Source organism: Scomber japonicus, chromosome 7 (assembly GCF_027409825.1).
Source record: "Scomber japonicus isolate fScoJap1 chromosome 7, fScoJap1.pri, whole genome shotgun sequence".
Lineage (NCBI taxonomy): Eukaryota > Metazoa > Chordata > Actinopteri > Scombriformes > Scombridae > Scomber > Scomber japonicus.
The window spans coordinates 12,841,884-12,864,085 of record NC_070584.1 but is presented as its reverse complement, the minus strand read 5'-3'; the positions used below and the strand labels follow the sequence as shown (position 1 = coordinate 12,864,085).

The window sequence follows — 22,202 nt, the reverse complement described above, 5'->3', positions numbered from 1 at the left end:
ATCCGACCCATCTTTCCTCCACCCATTTCTCCGTGTCCATCTTCTTTAGCTCATGCAGCAGCAGGCAGCCATCATGGCAGCAAGCCACGGAGGTTACCTCACGCCAAGTGTGGCTTTCCCTGCCACACAGATCCACCAGATGGGGGCGCTCAACATCAACAGCCTGCCACCCACTCCCATGACCCCGGTGTCGGGTGAGTTTCATCAAACCCTGGGTGAGCACACAGTTTCATTCCCTTTCCTATCGTAAGTGTGTGTGTGTGTGTGTTTGTGGAGTAAAGGTGTGTTGGTGACGCCAGTGGCAGGTTCTCTGTGGTTGAGTCAATGTCTGTGTGTGTGTGGGCTTTGTGTGTATGTGTATATCTATTTATTCCTGTCAGTGAGGTTGTTGTAGGAGGTCAATTTTTGTTTTCAATAATGTCTGTATGAATATTGTGTGTCTTTGTGGGTGTGTGTGTGTGTGTGTGTGTGTGTGTGTGTGTGTGTGTGTGTGTGTGTGTGTGTGTGTGTGTGTGTGTGTGTGTGTGTGTGTGTGTGTGTGTGTGTGTGTGTGTGTGCATATGTATGTGTGTGTGCGTATGTATGTGTGTGTGCGTATGTATGTGTGTATGTATGTGTGTGTGTGTGCTCGCCCGGCGTGAGAACAAAAAAAAGAGCTGCAGCAAGGCCAATAGAGTGCCTGCTTACTGATAATCCAAAATTATTCCACTGGAGAGAAAGAGAGACTAAGTTGAAAAAATACATTCAGTGGGATTTGCATGTTTATGTTGTTTGTGAATGCAGAAAATATTTGGGGATAGCAGCAGCAGAATAAGGAATATCAATAAGTAAGTTCACAGATAAGCCGCTAATTTCCCCATAGTATTTTGACCTTGTGCTTTGAAGCACTTGTGCATGATCTGCATGCAGTTTGGTTTTGTTTTCCATAACAAACACCTCCTATGCAGATACATTACAGAGGAAAGGGAAGGACTTTGAAATACCTACCCACTGCATAACATTTGCTTATTCAGCAGTGTTTCCTTCATTTTCCTTGAGACAGAGGAAACTTCAAGATTCTCCACTCAACAAAAGCATGAGCTGAAATAAATAATACAGTATCCAAGTCTTTGTTGTGCTCTACTCACCTACTTTGTCAACACTGCAGTATTGCGTTTTTAAGGTGATGACTTTGGTAACTTTAAACCAATCAGTGTGAGCGAGTACTGCCATCAGTGCAGTAACGCCTGTTTTAAATTTTTTTTATAGTCATCATAAGAATCTCTCTTTCTTACTACAAACCTGCTGTACTAGGCTATATAAAAATCTGTACTGTGGTTTCAGCAGGGAAGAAAAATATTCCCTAAAACTGAAACTCTGTTCACTTTTCATCTACAGACACAAAGAAGGGACAGGGTTTTTTTCATGCAATGGCTGTTTGGTCCCGCTTTACTTAATTCAATACGGTCAAGGAATTTAAATATACAGGACAAATCTGTAGAAATCAATGCTACATGATCCTTATTAACCTTTTCATTAAGTATGTCTCCACTGGAAGTCAAAGGAGTACATGCACATAAAGTGAGATGATGAAACATGCCAGTATACACACATCCTGTATTTGTAGAGTATATGTGCAATAATTTTTACCATAAAGTTCAATACATCTAGAGGGGAGACCCATTTGTCAAATATTCACGGTGATGTTTTCAGTGCAAAGTGTGCACTTTTGGGCAGGAATAATCAATCAAAGGCAGTGATTAAAAGTGGAGCTCTGTCTTGCTGAGAAGCCTCTTGTTGTGATGGCTAAAGCACTGACAGTATGGCAATTCATATCTTTGTCTTCAGCATGCATACCTGTATTTTGCAACACAATAGTGCTGATGAAAGATGCATCTGTAATGTAAGGGACCGTGTGTGTGTGTGTGTGTGTGTGTGTGTGTGTGTGTGTGTGTGTGTGTGTGTGTGTGTGTGTGTGTGTGTGTGTGTGTGTGTGTGTGTGTGTGTGTGTGTGTGTGTGTGTGTGTGTGTGTATGGGGGAGGTGGGAGGGCTTTGTCATCCAGTCTGATTGCATTGTTTGTGCTCTTTGTGTATCTCTGACAGTCTCTAACTCTGAATGTGATGTGAGCGAAGCACTGCCATTTTTCTGCTTTCGGACATGCCTCTGTGTAAGCCACAGTCGCCTGATTATCTTTTATTATTGAATGTAATATATTATTAATCCTTGAGAGAACGCAGGGCTTTCGTTAATTTTCAAGGACTGTCATAAATATGAAATGTTTTATTTTCCCTGTCTTCATTCATTAATTTGAGGGTGGCTGCCAGCAGCTGGTAGCCTAGCTTGCTGCTTTAGTATACACAGCTATTTTCTCTCTCCTCCCTTTTTCAAACTTGTGGCTATGACTTATTTAGAGTTCATTGAAGGAATACATAACATTACTGGCAAGGCTGTCTGTATAAGTAGGCCAAGAGACTCTGACACTACTGAGAGACTGTAGGATGTCTGCCATGAGTCAGTAGAATAATTCATTGTAATATCAGAATCTGTTTTTAGGGTCTGGGAGCAGGGTGCTTCTCTGCTTTGACAAAGGTTTAATTTATGCATTAAGTTGTCTCATTAACCAAATTAGAGCTCAAAATAAATCTATAAATACTGACATTTGGCAACTGTGTTAAATGTACAAAGGCATAAAAGGTAGAAAGGTTAACGTCCCCTTTCCCTCCAAAATGAGAGCAACTGCCTATTGAAAGGTAGATTACCACCTTTGCAAATTGCACATACTGCGCTGCATTAACATTAAGCTCAGGTAGTAATTTAATAGATGGAAAACCCTGCCTGGTCTTGAGGTAGATGTGTGACATTAATATTTTATTTAAATGATCAGTATAACCTCTGCAACATAAAAAATCTTGTTTGTGACAGCAAGCCAAAGTACAAAGAGGCTCAGAGGTTAAGGGTGTTACTCTGAAAACAATGAGACATCCATTTGATCAACAGATGCAAAGCATTTAAGCTTGATGGTGCATAAGCCGTTTGCCAGATGGTTCGACTGATTAGAGCATGTATCCTTACAATGATGCATGATGATGCGTTTTGAAAATAATGTTCACCAGGTGCCGCTCCCTGAGCGATGCAGAAGAAATAGGAGTTAAAAAAAAACACAAAAAAAAACAGGAGAGAGAGAATCTGAGTAATGCGAAGAGAGAGGGAGAGAGATAAAGAGGGTGAGGGAGGAGAGGAAGGGAGAAACGGAGAGCGATGCAGATCCCGCTGTGTATATGTGGTGAGGAACACATAGTGTCAAGGATGCTTTGTTAGGATGTGAGAAGTGTGTAATCAAAGTCACTCTAATGTTCTGTTGCATAGTGCTGCTCTGCACTGAAGCTGTACATGCACAAGTGCATATTACACAAAATATACTGCAGATGCTCCACAGCCAGAGACAACCCACTCACAGACAGGCTGGATGTGCTGCGACATCCCAGCTGGATTCGAGCACGGTTACACCATTGATGCAGAACACTTCCATGGTGACAAACACCATGAAACTAATGAGCTGTTTGACATAGTGATCTTTCTCAATATGTGCACCTGTCCTCCATGACACACTTACATGTTACGCAGATGTTTTATATTTAATGGCCATTTGTAGAACAAACAAATGCAAGGACAGATAAGGTCAGAAGTTAACATGCAAGAAGAAAATATTAAAAAACAGAAATGCTTAGTTCTGACTTAGCTGATGACCAAAAAATGAGAATCCCAACTATTCAGAACTAGAGTAACTTATCACATCTAAGCCATTTTGAACAAAGTGCAGTGCTGTAGTCTGTTCAGAGTCAGATGGGGAAATGAACACCTGTGTGTCTTAATTGATGGTGTGACCTCCAGAACACATCCTCACACTATTAAGATGCATTTATTGAAGTTGCTTTCCTTGAGACTTCAAGGGCAGAAGTATCACCATAGAAACATGTCCAGCTGCACAAAGTGCCATTGTCGCTCACATACAAATTTCCTCTTTCTGTATAAATCCAACATATTGCATCAGAGTGCTCACAAACCCCTGCAGCAAAAGAGAACAGCTCTGCTACAGCAAAAGGTATACCTTATCCCTGTGTGTACAAGTACTTTCAGAGAGTACAGCCACAGCTCTCAGACTGACCAAATCTGGTCTGTGTGAGCAAAACTAAACCCTGCAAGAGCAGCAGAGCCTTACGATCTACCCAGCTGGTCTGCTCAGGCATCTGAAAGGCAGGCACATTGGTATGGTCGGTACATTGTATGTACATTAGCCTCAGGAGTGGAGCAGACAGCACTGGAGGCTCAGTAGTGTGGGAAGTTGCTGTATTTCATATTGAAGGTTAGCAGTGTAAGTTTCACATCATCCTCGTTTAACATCTGCTGGAAATAAATCTTAAATGTGTTATAATTAATATGTATTGGTGTCTCCTATTATCTGTCCAACACATTAATTAAGGAGGCTACTCCATATTTGAACAGCCGTTTGAGAGAGGTTTTGTTCCAATGAGGTGTAATTAACACAGGAAGGTAGACAATGTGGTCGAGTTTGTTCTGTGAATAGGCAAGTGTCCCACTGCCTGACATATGGTGGAGAGAGCATAGCTTGTAGGTCCACTGGTGGGTGTGCACCTTCTACAAGACCTTAACAGTAGGGAAAGCAGGTGGTGTCCTGGGCCTTTTTCTTCTGAATATTGTTGAGCAGGCCAAGGTGAGAACTGTAGGTGGAGCACTCCCTGGCTCAGTGAAGCACTGCAGACCTTTATAGATTCAACACTGCATGTTCAATTCAGTGGCCACTCCCCTCAAAGCTCTCATTTTCTGAGCTGCCCTGATGGAGGTGATGTTGATTATGTGTTTGGACCTTGACAGGTTGCTATTGATTATTATTCCTAGGAGGCTGAGCTCTTTAGCGGGCAAGCTGGTGAACAAGCTTTCCTCAAGAGCACCATGGACTTTTAATGGTTCAAAGTTGTTTTTCATTTGTCTCTCTAGATATTTATTTATCTATTCTTTATGCAGAGACCTCCGTTCTGGCTAGCTTCCCTCAGCCAGAGATGTTACACGTCAGTATGGAGTTACATCATCAGCATACAAGCGCATTCTCACAAACATTAACAAGGTTATCAGTGATGCGCTAACACTGCTTTACTCATGCAGAAAATCCTTCAAATTACAGAATGCAGATGGAGTGCACATCATTAATCTTTGTTAAGATGATGACTATGTGTTTGATAAACTAAAGAGGAAGGTTAACAGAGGAATCTTCAACTCACAAACTGAATGTTTGACTGTGATGAGCCCTTAAAAGTGGCCTATATAGTTTTATTGTAAACAAAAAAAGTTAAGCTTACATTTTGTGTTTCACACTAAAACTCATTGTGTGTATCCTGGAACTGCATTTCGTTTTTCATAAAATAAAGCAATGAAAAAAAAGAAACAGAATTACACGTTATCTAACACACAACAGACTTAATCACATTTGAAATTTGTATTTTGATTTGCACGTTAATGTATATCAAAGTTAGTGACAAAGTGAAACACGTTCATTTGGAAGTGCATTTATTTTATGTCACATTTTATTTGCTACACAAATATGTATTAATATCTAAAGGACAGTATTCAAAGTCACATAGTCTTTCTTGGTTTATCTACTGGCCTTTGAAAAAGCTGCCCTTCCCATATTCAGATTTATTATTCACATCTTGAGGACCCAGGCAAACATTTTCTCTTTGGTCTAAATGCATCACATTTTAAATCAGTTAGATGAAAGCATCTGTTTTGAGTGCTTATTACTTGCTCCAGCGAAAGACAGTCCTTGTGCTGGTAATGACTGCACTCTCCAGTGTGGGTATAGCATTCCTCGTTGATTTGAATGTATAATTAGCATAATAAATACTTCTGTCACATGTGAAGACTTCTTTCGTGAGGCAATCATTGCAAAGAGCAAATCAACAGTTTCCCCCTCAAAGAAGCAGCCAGCAAGAATATGAAAGTAAATTTGCTTTCGTAACATGAATATATGTGACATACACATATACATTGTGTTTAACAGTGCAGACTAAGAGTGCAGAAGTCCTAGTTAAGAGCTGTCTGTGTAGAATATGTAATCTGCTGTCCCATAGCTTCATCTTCACCCATGCCAGAGAGGGGAACAGCATGTCATTATTACAGGCCAATACACACAGCACACACTGACAGCCACATGTATATTGGCATTCTTGTGTGCGCATTGTAAACAGTCTATGAATACAATTCCCCACAATGCTAGAACTATATGTCCACTGAGGTATAAAATGAAAATGTCTTATTTTCTAGTTCAGGATAGTAGGAAATACTTCCCCATTTCAGCTGAGGAGAACATTTTCAGGGTCTGCTCATGTTGGATATTGGACATTTGTGACAGCAAGGATAGAGATGATGACTACAGAAATGGCTTTCTCATGTAATCATTGTTTTATTGGGCATGGTGTCGCTTATTGTCTTTTTCTTACATCTCAACTCCATTTTGTGACCCAGTACATGTATAACCTAGCTCCTCTAGTATTTGTTACTGTTTGCTTTAGTTCAATCGAGGAAAGCTACTGAAAGCTTTTGCTGCTCCCTTATTTTGTGTTAAATATTTCAGAGCTTTGCGTCACTGTAATATAAATGCTCCCTTTTACTCCTATTACTCTTAGATTCTTATTCTTATTCCCTGCTGTGACCTTTCCAACATGATAACCTGACTGCTACTTTCGTTACTCCCTTTTGGCCCTTACCACCGATGTCATGTCCTCTTGAACTTATGTAACTGCATGTAAGGGGCACACTCTACCCCACCTACTACTACCACTACTACTCCTACTATCACTACAACTGCTACACATACGTAGACGCGTGCTCCCACAGCACTGCTAAGCCTTGGGAAATGAATTTGCCTGATGATGGAGAGGGTGCATTATCTGGCGGTACAGTAGAGTGCGTGTGGCCCGAGCAGACTAGCTGTCTCTAGCCCTCAGAATAGGAGCGGCAGTCTCCTGGGTCCTGGTAGGAGAATGGGCTGAAGCTGCAGTCTAATTCATCACAGCTCCGCAGGAAACAAGCAATCGTGGGGAGGCTTCAGGAAAGAAAGGGGGAAAAAAAGGAAACCAGTGCAAAAGACACAATAGCTCTCACTGGACCTGGGCAATTCCCCTGGTCACTGCAGTTGCCTGCCTTACTGTCAGCCTCCTCATGACTTAAATGCTGAGGCAGGGAGAGGAGAGGAAAACAAGCAGAGGAGAGGAGGAAGGAGAAGAAGGACATTGGGAAAAAGCAAAGCAATTCCACATTGATATGTAGGTGACTCAGTGGTGGGAGGATTCAATTTGTGATCTACAGCATATTTACCGTAGCATTAGCATAAATCTCAGCGAATGTGATGTATATACTGGATGTGATTGTTTACCCTATCTGGACCACCTCTCATAGAGCATTCTTTACTAAGGCACCAGATTGTGGGGATATGGCATGCTGGAGGGTTTCCGTGACAACCTGAGCTTTCTGTCCAATCAGGGCGAAGGTTTCCAGATTGAGAGGTGGTCCTCAGGGGAGCTGTACTTCAACAAGCTTGGATGCTTTGCCACGGAGCAGCCCTTTTAGAGAGACCATCACACAGTGAGATTCTGCTCAAAATGGGTACTTTGACGTTCCCAGCATAATTGGAAACACTTTCCGAAGGAGGGTCCTTTTAAAATGCATTGAATGAAAGAGGACAGGGAGCATCCAATTTCAATTCCACTCATGAACCAACCTGCAGCTGCCTTTCAGGCGTGTACCATATATGTTATGACCCACCCATTTGTCAAACTGCCAACTGTTGTTATTTTGTCTTTTTTTATAATGTATAAAAGTAAGAGGCGTCTTTGTGTTGTTGCTACCTGCTCGTTCAAGCAAATCTCCCTCTGTAATCTCCTTCTATCTAGTCCAGATCTTTTTCTTTTTTTCCCCTCAGAAGTTGCATAGTGGTTTCATCATCTTGAGCAGTAGGAGCCAGCAGGGTATCGCACAAACACTACAGACAGGCTCATTTTTCACAGGTTGACTACCCAGCCATCCTGCAGGATGTGTCACGACAAACGGCGGATATGTGACAGACTCACGTCGCACCCGTGTCCTTGCATTAGAGAGGAGATGCAGTGTAGCTCGCGGTCACAAGCTTTGTGTGTGTGTGTGTCTATGTGTGTGTGTGTTTGTCTGTCTGTCTGTCTGTGTGTATGTGTGTGCGTGTGTGCGTCTGTGTGTGTGTGTGTGTGTGTGTGTGTGTGTGTGTGTGTGTGTGTGTGTGTGTGTGTGTGTGCGCGTGCAAAGTGTTTACTCTTTCTATGCAATAAAGGCTCACGTCTCTGTGTACACGTGTTTATGTCTTAATACTTAAACTGTTTTGTAATGTCAGCAGGTTGTAGATTGAGTCCTCATGATCTGGTAACAGTGAACCTTTTTTTCCCCCCAGCAGGCCTCAGTTCTCCACCAGCCAACATCACCACCTCTGCCGTGCCCAGCATTGTCACACCCATCGTCAACGGATTCACTGGCATCCCTCATCAGCCCAACGGACACCCAGCCGTGGAGACTGTGTACACCAACGGCCTGCCACCCTACTCCACCCAGAGCCCCACCGCTGCTGACACCCTCCAGCAAGCCTTCACCGGAGTACAACAATACACAGGTGAGAGCCAAGGAATGCTTTGTGTACAGTGCTGGATTTATGTGTTTTTCAATCAGCTGTAAATGCTAAATGAGGAGCAGCAAGGAGACAATTATTAGAGGGAGACTGTATGAGCGTGAGTATTCAGATAGTGTAGGATATTGCCTCAGAACATAACATCAGACAGCCTTTGATTATGCGTTTTGTTGTGTGATCGACCTTAAGCATCCTTGACACCATTCTCTGTTAGGCTCCAGCGTTTTACACCACCTGCACTTCTTTCTTTCCCTCTCTTTCTCTCTGCAGCTATCTACCCCGCCACCACGCTGACTCCCATTGGCCAGACACTGCCCCAACCACCCCAGGTCATCCAGCAGCAGCAGCAGAGAGAAGGTGAGGGTGAGAGAACATTATTACTTTTTACACTTCACACATCTCATCCTGTGTAATAGATATATATAAAGAAGACGAGTGTGAGAGACCAATATTGCTTTTACGTTGTACACACCTCATTTTGTGTAATACATATATTAAGAATGTGACTGTGAGAGAAGAATATTACTTTGACACTGTACACATCTCATTCTCGGTAATAAAGCGGAACAACAGAGAGAGCAATATTACCTAATGCAGTTCACATCTCATCTTAGGTAATGGATACATAAAGGATGATAGAGCACTGTTAATACGACTATATTATACTGTACATCTGAAAAATAAATAAGTTATACATTATCCACACAGGCCCATGCTTTTTCATTGAGATTTTCATCTGTGAGAATAGTGGCATTGCAAACCAGATGGGCAAAATTAATGACAGCGTGTAGTGGTAGGGAGGCAAGAGAGGCAGAGTAGAGCAGAAGATATTTTAAGATATTCAAAGTAACTTGCAATGCAGTGGGATGATTTCCACTCAAATATGCTGCAGGTTTACAAAATAGTAATTCAGTGTTGCATCGTAAGCAGCCAGCTGTTATTTTCTGGCTCTTTTAAATCCCTCAGGTTGCAGTCAAGTTGTGTAATCTACAGTGAATTATACATATGGCACAGATGTGTAAGTGTATCGTATTGTCTGTAAGTGTATGTATGAAAACAGGGCTTTTGCAGCACATTAATCAGTAGTTGACTAGATTTAGTCTTTCATATTCGTATCTAATCTGAAAATGTTCTTAAATGTCAATAGAAATTTGAAATGCATTCTTAGTATTCATACAGTATCAGAATATCAAGGCAAAAATGTTTCAATTGGTTTATGCATTTTAAGAATAGCAATGTTTAATCACTGATAATGTCACAGATGTCCTGGAAATCTAATTCCACTTATCTTAATTTACTTGACCTGCTAGACTGCATGCATAAAACTTCACATTCACAATTGAAATTAGTTCTCAGCTTAATTTAGTATACTCTGTTTATTTTTGGAGAGCAACTCCTGCAACACAAATACCATGTGAATATAAAATAAAGGAGTGGCAAAACATCCATGGTGGCAAAAGCATATTATTAAAATATCATGGTATTGTTAGTCATTGTGCCAAAGTGACATTTATGTGACTTAATGTAAAGCAGATGGGTAGCCTAGAAAGCCAGTTCAACAAATGTTTTTATGTTATTATTAATGTATCGTCATTGTATATATTAAGAGGACCATGCAGTTTGATTTTGTATGCACCACATACAAGCAGTGAGCACATATACAGCCTTAAAACACAATAACTTATTCCAAACACCCTTCCTCTGTCTATACCTCCCCCTCTCTCTCTGTGTCTAGGTCCGGAGGGTTGTAACCTATTCATCTACCACCTGCCACAGGAGTTTGGAGACAATGAACTCATGCAGATGTTTTTGCCCTTCGGCACCGTCATTTCCTCTAAAGTCTTCATGGACCGGGCAACTAACCAGAGCAAGTGCTTCGGTGAGTTATTCACTACCACCCGTACACAGCTGTCAAGTCCACACACAGTTGTAGCATTATGTAACAATGAGGGACTTTTTAGCTGACATGTTCTCAGAAGGAGCTCTGGGTTTTTTCAAGGTATGATCATGCTTGTTTGTTTGTTTCTAAATATTTTTTTGCTATTACACTGCATGAATGCCAGGTCTGGATGCACAGACCTCACAGATATGCTCAATATAAAAAAGTAGAAGCAGGGGAAACTCAATTTTGCTATTTAAATAGATACATTTGAGTGAAATGATGTTTGCAGGAGTCGGGCACATAGCAATATGATTTGAACAGTTTTTGTAGTTTTGTAAAATTATTCAGACATTCATGGATGTAAAAAAAAAGCTAGGGTCTGAAGCTTCCTAGTAAAAATTACATTTTCACAATAATGGAGGTTTTCTTTCATTATTTTTATGCTGTTCACTAAACAATCATCTTGTTAAAAAATAATAATATATAGATTTTTTTGCAAAAGAAATGTTTTGCTGTTGGTTGTGATGATGACAGCACACAGACATGAAGAAGTGAATGATCTTGCCCCTGACTGACTGACCTGAATTTGCATCTTGATGACTGTTGTGTTTTGGCGTCAGCGCTGTGGAAAAAAAAAAAGTGATGAATACATTGTAGCCAAACTGGCCATGATGTATTCGATCACGGCCCACGTCCTTGTTTCTGTCTGGCAGCTGTGTGACCTGAAAACCTGGAGGTGCTGTATCAGCATCTGTATCACTGTTCTGTAACCCTAATATCTGTCAATACCCTCACCGCTGAGGCTGACACTCGCACCTTCACGCCTCCTGTCCCATTTAGCTCTGTCAGCCTACACATACCAACAAGCCCCAGGGCTTATAAAAACTTTGAGGAGGCAGGCTGGGATGGTGGGGGTGAGGTGGTGGGGTGAAGCGGTGGGGGGAGGGAGGGGGACAAAGGACAATTATGGATCAGCATTTGTTTTCACTTCAGGGAACCACAGAACCCTGTGCAAAATTGATCGCCAGCCCTGTCTCCCAGGGGGGATTTAATAACATATAAATTCATGAAAGAAGACCTATTTGCTGTATTGACTTATACACTATGCATTTACAACATAATGTTAGGCCTGGGGAAGGAGGGGGCACAATGGTGTAATTAATCTAGAAAGGAGAAAGAGGGGATAAACTTGGATTGATGATGAGCAAAAGAGAGGGAAACAGAGAGAATGAGAAAGCACACTTGTAATGTGTGACAGGACTGAGCAGAGGGCTCAGAGTCTGCATCTCCTCTCCATCTCATCTCTGCTCTGCAGCCCCAATGTGTTAACCTGATGGCAGGTTAGCAGGTCACCTCCTTTCCCTGCCTCGATACTTTTTTCATACTTCCCTTCAGCCCTCCTCGATGCCCAGCATTCGCCCTAATGGGCCAACCCAGAGCCAAGCAGGCCAGGCAGACATTTCTCCCAGGTGGCTGTGGACGTGGAGAGGCTCCTGCTGTTTTTCACGGGTCATCGACTGTTCCTAATGACACCACAGACACAGGGGAGCGCATCAAGCGGAGAAACACTCCACTGCAGTTTCTGGTCACTGAATTCTCAAGGCTTTATTTTTACACATGATGGAAACAGGATGTTCAGCATGGGTTTGAGGAGGGGTGTATCTTGGGGAAATGCACTGAGGGTTTTTTTTTGTGTCTGAGGCAGACTTGTCTTCTTATGATGAACTATGTTTGCTCTTGTTTTGGCTGAACTACTTTGCACAGTGACTCGTGGTTGTTCTTTTTTTGCATTTTGGGATTTCTAGAGGTGGTCAGAATACATTATTAAGTTAATAATATTTTTAGGGATGATCGGATTGAATCTGCCAATCTCCTCAAGCACCTGCATAACAGATCCAGTGTAAGACATAATTGCAAACACTCATGTCTATTAACAATATTTTCAAAGATGGACTCATTCTTACTAAATATGGTTAGATTTATATTTTCTGCTGTTAATTCACCACAGAAGAAACTAGTACATTTTGACCAAACAACACAACAACGATGCCTTTCGATAGCAATCCTCCAGGACTTGTTGCACCTGGAGTCCCATCATGATCTGTTATTTCAGTTGTTACAAAACTTGATGAGAAGTTGTACATTTGCTCATAATCTAATCTGAACATGTTGGCTTCTGCTGTGGACATATTAAACTATGAAACAGACAAAAATACTTATTTGTGTTCATATCATGCTATCACAGACTACCAGCATTTACCAGTGTGCAAAGAGGTACTGCCTGCCTCAACATCGCCATCTAGACTCCATGTAGAGCTAGACAGGAACATGAATCTCTGCAACACCTGTGTGTTGTAGACCGGGATGATCAAGCAGAGATATTACTGAGAATTTGTTTATGTGTCTCACCTGTTTGTTTGTTTTTTTTCTTTTATTTTTTAGGCAGTTGAGTCTAATATTTACTCACAGTTGGCTCATTTCCCAGTAGGATTAATGAATTTGTTCTTTTTGACAGGTTTTGTGAGCTTCGACAACCCTGCTAGCGCACAGGCAGCTATTCAAGCCATGAATGGCTTTCAGATTGGGATGAAGAGGTTGAAAGTCCAGCTAAAGAGACCGAAGGATGCCAGCCGCCCTTACTGACACAGCCTACCTTTAGTATTCATTGCAGCAGCACAGGTGAGTCTACAAAGTCTCAAAGCACTGTAGCTGGATCCTAAACATTGTGTCTGTTTAAAATGAAGATTTAACACCACTTTAAATCTATTGAAGTATTAAATATGTTGTATGTTTAGTTAAAAACTTTAAAGTGGTCCAGAGTTTAGTATCTGTAGACATGTAGAAACTGTAAGGGTTTATTTCATATGCAGCACAGCAGGCATATTAATTATGGGAAAATCTGTCATCATCATGATTGACAAAGATGGATTGGTACGGCAGTGTGGGTTAGCGCTCTCCAGACCATTACACTGATATAATAGAGCCATATTGAACTATCCAAAGTTTAAAGAAATGGATCTTTTGAATGACAGTTTAATGAGCAGTGAGATCTGAAATTGCCTTTCTGTTCTATTTTTCAGGTTTTAGAGGACACGTGAAGATATCTCGGAGGAGTCAAACTTTTTTTCTTTGAAAGCAAAATATGTTTTAAAAAAATCAACACATAAGGAATTTTTGAAGACATATCAGCATTTACTTATGAAGATATAGGTTATGGGCAGAAAAAGAAGATGCGAAAGAGGAGGCACTTCACCGTGGGGACTTAACAGTAACAGATGGCACAGTGCAAGAAAGACGAGAAGAAAAAAAAAACTGAAAAGAGATGAGACTGAACAACAGAACTTTTTCTTGTTGAGACTTGAATTGTTAATTAAGCAACAAACTAACAAACAAAAAAGCAGCAACAACAAATAGATTTCTATATACATATTATATACACATATATATAAGGAAAGAGGCGCTTGTGGCTTTTACTGTACTGGACAAATGAGGGTTAAAACTTGAAGATCAAGAAAAACAGTGGAAAAAAAGAAGCTATTCTGTATGTCCACTGACAGACTTTCGTTCTCTTTCCCTCTTTCTCTTATTCTCTCACCGTCTCAGCAAGCGCAGAACTATGACTCTTGGAGGTCACTGAGGTTTCCATTAGCAACAGTAGAACTGCAAATCTTTCACCCCTAAGGGACCAAAGGACCAAACATTTTTATTGTTCTGAACAGTAATATATAGTATTAATGATACTAATACTACAAACTACTACTAATAATATTACAATGTTAAACTTAAGAAGAAATACTAGCTTCAGGTTGAAAAAAAGAGGAAAAGGGTTTTGGTTTCTTTTCCTTTTACATTTATAGCTACTGGGTTTGAGAATATTAAAACAAAACAGGAAAAAAATGTATAAAAAATAAAGCTATACTATTTTAGTGGCGTAGAATATGTGGGTTAGACATTGTTGCGGGCATGTTCAGATATGTTCTTTTGCCACTCATTACTTCATCCGTGTTGCAGCATTTCATCTTGGAGGTGTGATCTGTTGGTGTTACTGTGTCGGGAAGACGAAAACAGTCCTGTAGTGCCAAAATGTGATACAATAACCGCCTAAGCAGAGCACCGACCTACAGTGTATTTAGCCATGTGACGCTGCTCTCTATTATTTGTGTCAGCTATGGTGGCACGTCGCAATTCTGTAATGGATAGTCATTCCGGTCTGTGCCAGAAAGAGTCATTCCATGTCATCATTAAAGCCGAGATATTACAGATAATCTGACCATAAAGCACTGTGGTAAAAGTGCCACCCGGCTGAGTTGGATACGCAACAGTAAAACAGCACAGCATCTGTAACTGCTTAATAAAATATACAAATGAGCTTGAGAGCAGTTGTAAAAATTTCCATCGGCGTGTCACAGTGGCCCCTGCCGGGTCGTGCCCTCTCCCACTGCCAAGCTTCTCCAGCTGCTCTCTGCAGGCGAGAGTAGACTCCCCTCCTCTCTCTCTCTCCTCCCCTGTCTCTCTCTCTCTCTCTCTTCTCACCTCAAGTGCCAGCATATCTCTCTCTTAATAGGGACCATCAGTTCACGGGGGCCGAGAGCTAACCCACAGCATAATTAGGATAATGATAATATTGATCAGATGGGGAGCAGCACCGCAGGGCAAGAGATGCACAATCAATTACACATTGGCATTTTGAATGAATTGACTGAGTGACAGAGTTCATTTTTCTCTCAGTGGTTGGATGGGGGAGCGATGCAGCACTGCCTGTCTGTCTTTTACTACCATCTATAGTTTCAGAAGGGATGCCAAATCTGACAAAGGTGGCACGTCCTGTGTTACACTAAATGTCATTATTGCAAAGAAATTACAAAATTTCGGCGGTGTTGCGTCCCTGTGACAAGATCTGTTTCTGATGTTTAGAGCAGATTGTACAAGTTCTTCAGTGAAGAGCAGCTGTGTTTTTTTTTTCCAAAGAGTATAATAGCACAGTATGAGCTTGTATACGGTGAAGAACAACCTGGCATTACCAGCCTTAGGAGGTCAAATTAAGAGCAAAATGATCCATCAATTAGACAGCAGCAGGCCTGTAAGTGTAGCTGCTACAGCTGCTGCTGCTTCAACGAGACGAGAGCTTACCATTAGCGCCGGTCACACATGGCTCCTATACAGTGTGGTCACGACACATCACGCCGTTTCAGATATGACTAATTAACTAGAACTTGCATCATCTATGCTGATGCTTTTCATAGACGCACATAGACCCACGCACAGTACATCCGAGATGAAATCTGCTTTTCATGAGTCTTTTGCTTTCACCAAATCCCTGTTTAAAAAAAGAAAAAAAGAAAATCAGTTTAAGTCGCAGATTTGTTCCATTAACATCCACTCTTTTCTTCCATCATGCCATTCATTTATTCAGTTTCTGAAGCAGCTTGGCCCTCAGGACTCAGCAGAAACCTCAGCACTCCAATCATGGCCGTTAACTGTAGACACATTCGTGCTTCAGTCATCGAATCACGATGCTGTCTTCTGAAAACTACTACACTTCTGTAGTCTGGCAGGAGAAATGTTATCTCCTGATGCCTTCACTGAATATACTGTGTCTCCTGTATCAGTATTATTAGAAGGGAGATGTATACTGTACGTTTCATTTGACCCTCATTTACTTATATTGTTCTGCTGCAGGAATGTTGAGGAGAAATGTTTAAAAATGCCTTTTCTCATCATGAATTGCCAAATTTTATGCAAGCATATCCACTGCATTTCCTCATCAGACTTTACAGACGTGTGCTGGATTCCTTGGAAAGTGTAGTGGTTTAAGATGATTCTTATAAATAGGCCTATGCTAATTTTCAGGAAATATTTATTAGTAGAATGAAGTATTTGGTTTTGTGATATACTGCAACCTTTTAGGAAGAGGGTCAGACCAGCCTGTAATGATATACAATAGGATTTTTCCACCCAGCAGCTTTAGGAAGCCGTGATATATGCCCCTTCTTTCCCCGGGCCATACAGGGCCTTATAAACCCGCTCAAAAAATCTTTTCTCATGGGATTTCCACTGGAGAGTTTTTTGAATTATTAAAATCAAATTAAATTTGGCCTTCACAACAGCTTGGGTAACGCAAATTAAAGATGCCAGCTGTGGCTGAAACGTAATGAGTTTGAAAAGATGTCGAGTTAATTTCATTCTGCCAAAATTTGATTGAACACAATTAAAACTGTAAAGTGAAGTTTTGCGGAGGGAGAACTGTTTCCAACCCGAACAGCTTGCAGTTGTGTATGTTGTACATACAGTAGGCCTTCATATACATATCCACTGCGAAATTCAAAGGGAAGAACAAGTATTGAAATGAATGAAATTCGAGAAAACAGCCTGAGTTGGTTTTTTTGTGTGTTTTAATGACCAGAAAATACACTTTTGACAAAATTTTTAAAAAAGAAAGTAAGTTCCCATTCTAATTCAGCTGCATGTAGTCAAGCTAAAGTTGATCATCGTTTTCACTCTCGCATCCATGTTTTAGTTTTTTTCTATTTTTTCTCATGTTTGTCATCCTATCATGTTGCCCTTTCAATCTCTGAGCATGCTCAACAGGGGGCTGGGAGGGTTAAAGATTATGAAAATGGTACTACTTGTATTAACAATATGATTCTTTAACTATGGTTTGAATGCTAAGGATAGTAACTTATTATAAATATGAAATCTGTATATTATGGAAAGTCAGCACAGGACCTTTCTTTGGGTACGTATAGGTTAGGGTTTGTAATGGGGGAGGGGTTTGGGGAGGGTGGAGGGTTTTCGCTTTATAAAGATGTTTAACTTTCTGGTTTTCTCAGCACAAAGCAAACAAAAACATTTAAACAACAGTATGGAGTCTGTGAAGTAGACTTTACTGACATACAGGGCGCAAAAGAGGAATCTCAGTACTATTCTTTAAGCCTGGAGGAGGAAAATGCTGTTTACAGGTTGTTTTTCTTTCTTCTTTTTTTTTTAAAGGAGAGCGCCACCTGTTTTTGTGGCAGCGTCAGTACAGCATGGATTAACTAACAGGGAAAGCAGTATCTTTTTATGAAAATGAACAAAAAAAAAACTTTAAAAAAAAAAACTAAGTGTTCTGTATTAGCCTGAGAAACCAAACATTTTTTCCCCTGTTGAAATTTCTTAATACTTGCTGCTTAGATTACTTCATATTAATGACTGATGATTTAATAATTTTATAATTATCGGGTCAAGTATGTAACTCAATGTCTATTTATTTATTTATTTATTTATTTATCTATTTATTTATTTTTTTGCCTCTTCTTTTATTTTCATTTTAATTTATGATTATGGTAAGATAAAGATATGTATCAAAAAGAAATGCTTATTGGGGCTTTTCTCTCTTTCTCTCCTTTTTTTCCAATTTTACAATAAAAACTCAAACTGGTTGTTTTGTTTTCTCAGGGTTATGTTATGTATTTGAATGGAGTGTGACACCACAATGCAAAGAGAGGGGGAGTTGTTGCACAGGGAAACTGCTTCCCCCTCTCCTCGGCTGTCTCAAGGACCTTGAAAGTTTACAGGTTGCGGATTTCGCCAACCTCTCACAGCTCACCACCTCAGAGTCTGTTGCTGACACCTTAAGTGATGTAACCGTGGCAATGTCATCTTTGAAGGATAACCGCGTCCCTGCTGCTATGCTCATCTATAGCTTCAGTATTTTAAAATATCTGTCCTGTTTTTGTGGTGGACACATACTGTAAGACATGAGGCAGTTTGCAGGAGGCTTCTTTGAAATTCAGACTTCATCATAAAATGCTGGAAGCTTCAGTGGTGGAAATGTAGTCATTTTATACTCACATGGAAAACTCAGTGGTGCAGTATGTAGGATGATTGAGATTATCTGTCACTGTGGAGACTGGAGGCCTGTAGCTTTACCAGTTAGCAGGTCACCTGATACTGCTCTGCTTCAGGGGGAAACACGCTACAGCTGAAATGTGTGTAAGGACATATACGATGGGAAGAGAATAGGAAAAGAAAATAACAGCACATAAACATCAGACATTTCTCAGTTGAGAGGTATCATGGATCATATAGCTGTGAGAGAAAGACAGGGGAACAACTAACATTATCATTCTGACAAGCAGGAGGCAGTAAATTGATACAAAGAAGGCATAAAGTTATCAGTCAAGTTTACATACAGTAACTACTGCTTTGTTTTCATGCCAGGAGCATAAATCTGATGCCATATCTGCAGACAGCCTACGTGCCCCTCCACATGCACTTCCTCCTCATACATCAGAAGTCACTGTAGCAAAAGAAGCTGTGATGCTACATTCACATTTTGAAAGAGCAGAGAGATATGAAAAAAGAGAGGGGGTGTGTGGGTGGGGGGGAGGGGGAGTGTGGGTGTGGGTGGGTGGGTGTGGGACAAAAAAGTAGAGTCACTGGCTCATGAAATAAATTGTCCCAATTACAATAAAGTGTGACTCTTGGTCAGTGTGCACGGCAGGCAGTTTATCTTTATTACAATCAGTTAATGAAAATCAATCCCCCTCCTGATAAACTCTTATCTCCACGGCCTTTGCGCGCCCCTCGTGCAGGGAGATAATAAATTAGGGTAATATTGCCTTTGATGAGGGAGTGAATTGCAAATTATTGTAACTTTCCAAGATTTATGATGCAGATGCTTAATTTCCGAGCTGGGTTTTTCGGGGCGTCAGGGTGCCGGGGGGCCATTTGTTAAAAGTTTGGTGACACAGGCTCTTTAATAAAAACACACACTCAGACAACCAGGTGTTCTCAGCTGTTCCCCACTGTTACAGTAGTGAGAGGAAGCACTGCTGAAATGGCAGGAACTTGTAGAACTTGCAGGTTGTTTCTCCTTTAGTCGTGGTATTTTACCTTTAAAGGAGAATACATATGAAGAGGCAGAAACCCAGGGGATGCAACGTGTTTACTAAAGTAGGACTGCCAATCATACAGTGTTATCCCCACCACCCACCACTGCTACCACCACACCCCCCCCCCACCCCCATACCCCTCAAATCTCTATCACAGAAGCCAGGAGCGTATGATTTGATATGTAGGTCACCCATTCTGGAGTGAGCCAGTGGGTGAGATATGTCTAGTTGCTTGCTGTCACTCCGATTATTGAGGAGACACAGAAGGATTGAGTTGGTCAGGTATGAGAGAGCCTGCGGTGTGAGATAGCTGTATAATCGCTACGACTAGAGCTGTCTAAAAAAAAACAAAAAAAAACACACACACACACACACACACACTCACTTTCACACTCTCACATAAACTCCCTGAGAAATGAGTAACTTCTCGCTCTCTGTTCTGCAGCAGTGACCCATGTAACAGGGTGTAATGCGTGTGTGTATGTTAAACGTCTTCCACTCGGTGCAACAATCAGACGTTGAGTGCATCATTAAGCAAAATGCTTTGGCGAGAAGGTCAGGGGGGTCTTAGCAGTCATCAGTAACTGTGGTAATAACGCACGGTGATCATCTAAGTAGCCACTTGTGAAAGTGAAGGCAAACACAACCTCACAAGAACAGCTGAAGGATTTTACAACTGTGGCTGACGAACATCCCACGTGCCATTGAACATGCATACTTTTGCATCAATTAATCTACAAAGGGTCTTTACTGCTCCACATTTGAATGTTGTTTTTTTTCATACGCAAGATGTTTTATGCAGCAGTCATCCCTTTACATCAGACTCTACATTATCTGATATTAATATTTTTAGCTTTGGGTAAACTTCTCTCTAACTTAAATAACAGTAAAAGTGATCTCCATGAACACTTGATCATCTTGTGATGCAAAAGTGTCTCCTCATCAAGGCCACCTCATTTAAGTCCCAGGAACATCTTGCATTAAGACAGCCATCAATCTATCCATTATCAATCAAGGAGAGGACTCACACACCACTATCTATTTATCTTGCCAAGTGCTCTATTAATATCAAATTAATTTCCCCATTGAGAGTATCAATCACTAGAGCACATTTTTTTCCTCAACTCATTATCTTGGTAATTGTCCTTGTTTACAGGGGAAAGTCAAGACAGGATGGCTCAAAGAGGGTGGACGAGCAATCCATACAGGCGTGAGCAGTTTCCTGCATCCCTATATGCTACATCCTCCTCACTAATACTTTACATGGACAGAGAAAAAAAACACTTTTCAATGTCAACACACATTTTTTAAAGGAGTTTCCAAATTTCAAGTTGTCAAGAAACCCCTTTCAAGCATGAGAGAGGGCGTTCTCACATGGGGTTATTATATAAGGCTGGTGCTGCCTGACAGTGCTGTCACATGGCTGCATCTCAACAGATGACATGAATCAAGTCGAGGCCTCAAGCTTTTTTTTTTTTTTTTTTTTCTTTTAGGTTTGTTTAAAACTATAAAGCAAATAGAGTCTCATCATCTCAGTGTACCACTCATCTGAAAACACACATGGAGAGAAAGAAACATTGTGAGGTGAGCCAAAGAGAGATGCTTGATGAATGTCATCAATGCCAAGAAAAACAACTTTTAAAAGGTCCAATTAGTGGTAAAAATCTGTTTTACTTTTAATCACATGCCTCCTTTTCTTCATCCCTCTCCATCTCCCTGCTGTCCTCCTACTATTAATAATTAGACGATGAAGTCATCCAACTTCATTCAGAATATCTGTAAAGTGCTTAACATGTAATGGGTGAAAATGGTGACACGTTTCATTGAGCATCATCCAAACCAAGCAGCTCACTGGTGTCTTTATTTGAAGAAAATGGTGCATGGAGAGATAAAGTATTAGTACATGAGTGGGAAACCATGCTCAGAGCAATATGAGGATCAAGTTACTTTTAACTCACTTCAGAATATAAATTTAATCTACATCTGCTAATTAGAGAGCATGAATTGTTAATGTCTCCATAAGGAGCGTGCAGGGCCTCTCTTGATTGCATTTTTGATGGTGATAAAAAACTGATGATGTCCCTCTATGTAATCACAGCGCTCATTGTTCAGATATAATGTGAATATCAGCACCCTGTGCTGTTGTTGTTGACTCTAACCTGGTGTTAACCACACACTAAATCCTATTTGGAGCCATGCAGCGCTCTGGCAGACAAAAGCAAAGCAGCAGCCAGCTCAGCACTCAGAGGTAGCATTTACACAGGGGACTGAGAACATACTGTGGATCCCTACAGCTACACAGCCAGCTTGTCAAAACTGTCTTCATACTGAAAGCTGTCAGGCCTTATAGACTGAGGACCCCACCTGGACAGAGAGGGGATCACAAGCACACATTTAGCAAGCACTGCCATTGTGCAATACTGGAGATTTTTCCATGTTTTGCATTTATATGGTTTATGTGCTGTTACTGGTTGTCTGGTTGTCTGGAGGTCTTGAACCAAAAACAGAAGAAGCATTTCCATTTTAAAGCCACAGTAACTACAAGAGTTCATGACCTCTTGTTTAGAGGATGATAAAAGCTGATAAACAACCTCTTACCACAACTACAGACCATGATTTGTGGTGGTAAAAAATGTAAATACTAATCCTCCACTCTAATCTTTTCTCCTAGCAAGATTTTCAGTACAAGTGTGACAAAAAAAGGAGGAGAAACAATCTTACTAAGGAGTGTCCCAACA

The 22,202-nt window shown here is 40.9% G+C and overlaps 1 protein-coding gene across 50 annotated transcripts in view; it reads left to right on the top strand.

The window, feature by feature from the left end:
• celf5a (cugbp, Elav-like family member 5a) overlaps nucleotides 1–13,231 on the top strand; it is a 178,502-nt gene extending 165,271 nt beyond the window's left edge. For 8 of the 50 annotated variants that reach the window (XM_053322898.1, XM_053322897.1, XM_053322896.1 and 5 more), the window contains 5 exons: nucleotides 50–198; nucleotides 8,486–8,712; nucleotides 8,977–9,063; nucleotides 10,442–10,525; nucleotides 13,104–13,231. In XM_053322898.1, the coding sequence (XP_053178873.1) occupies nucleotides 50–198; nucleotides 8,486–8,712; nucleotides 8,977–9,063; nucleotides 10,442–10,525; nucleotides 13,104–13,231 (675 nt within the window). Of the gene's footprint in view, nucleotides 1–49; nucleotides 199–8,478; nucleotides 8,713–8,976; nucleotides 9,064–10,441; nucleotides 10,586–13,103 lie in introns of all 50 variants that reach the window. The other 42 variants (XM_053322928.1, XM_053322925.1, XM_053322924.1 and 39 more) reach the window with 10 other exon arrangements.
• The last annotated feature ends 8,971 nt before the right edge of the window (nucleotides 13,232–22,202 follow it).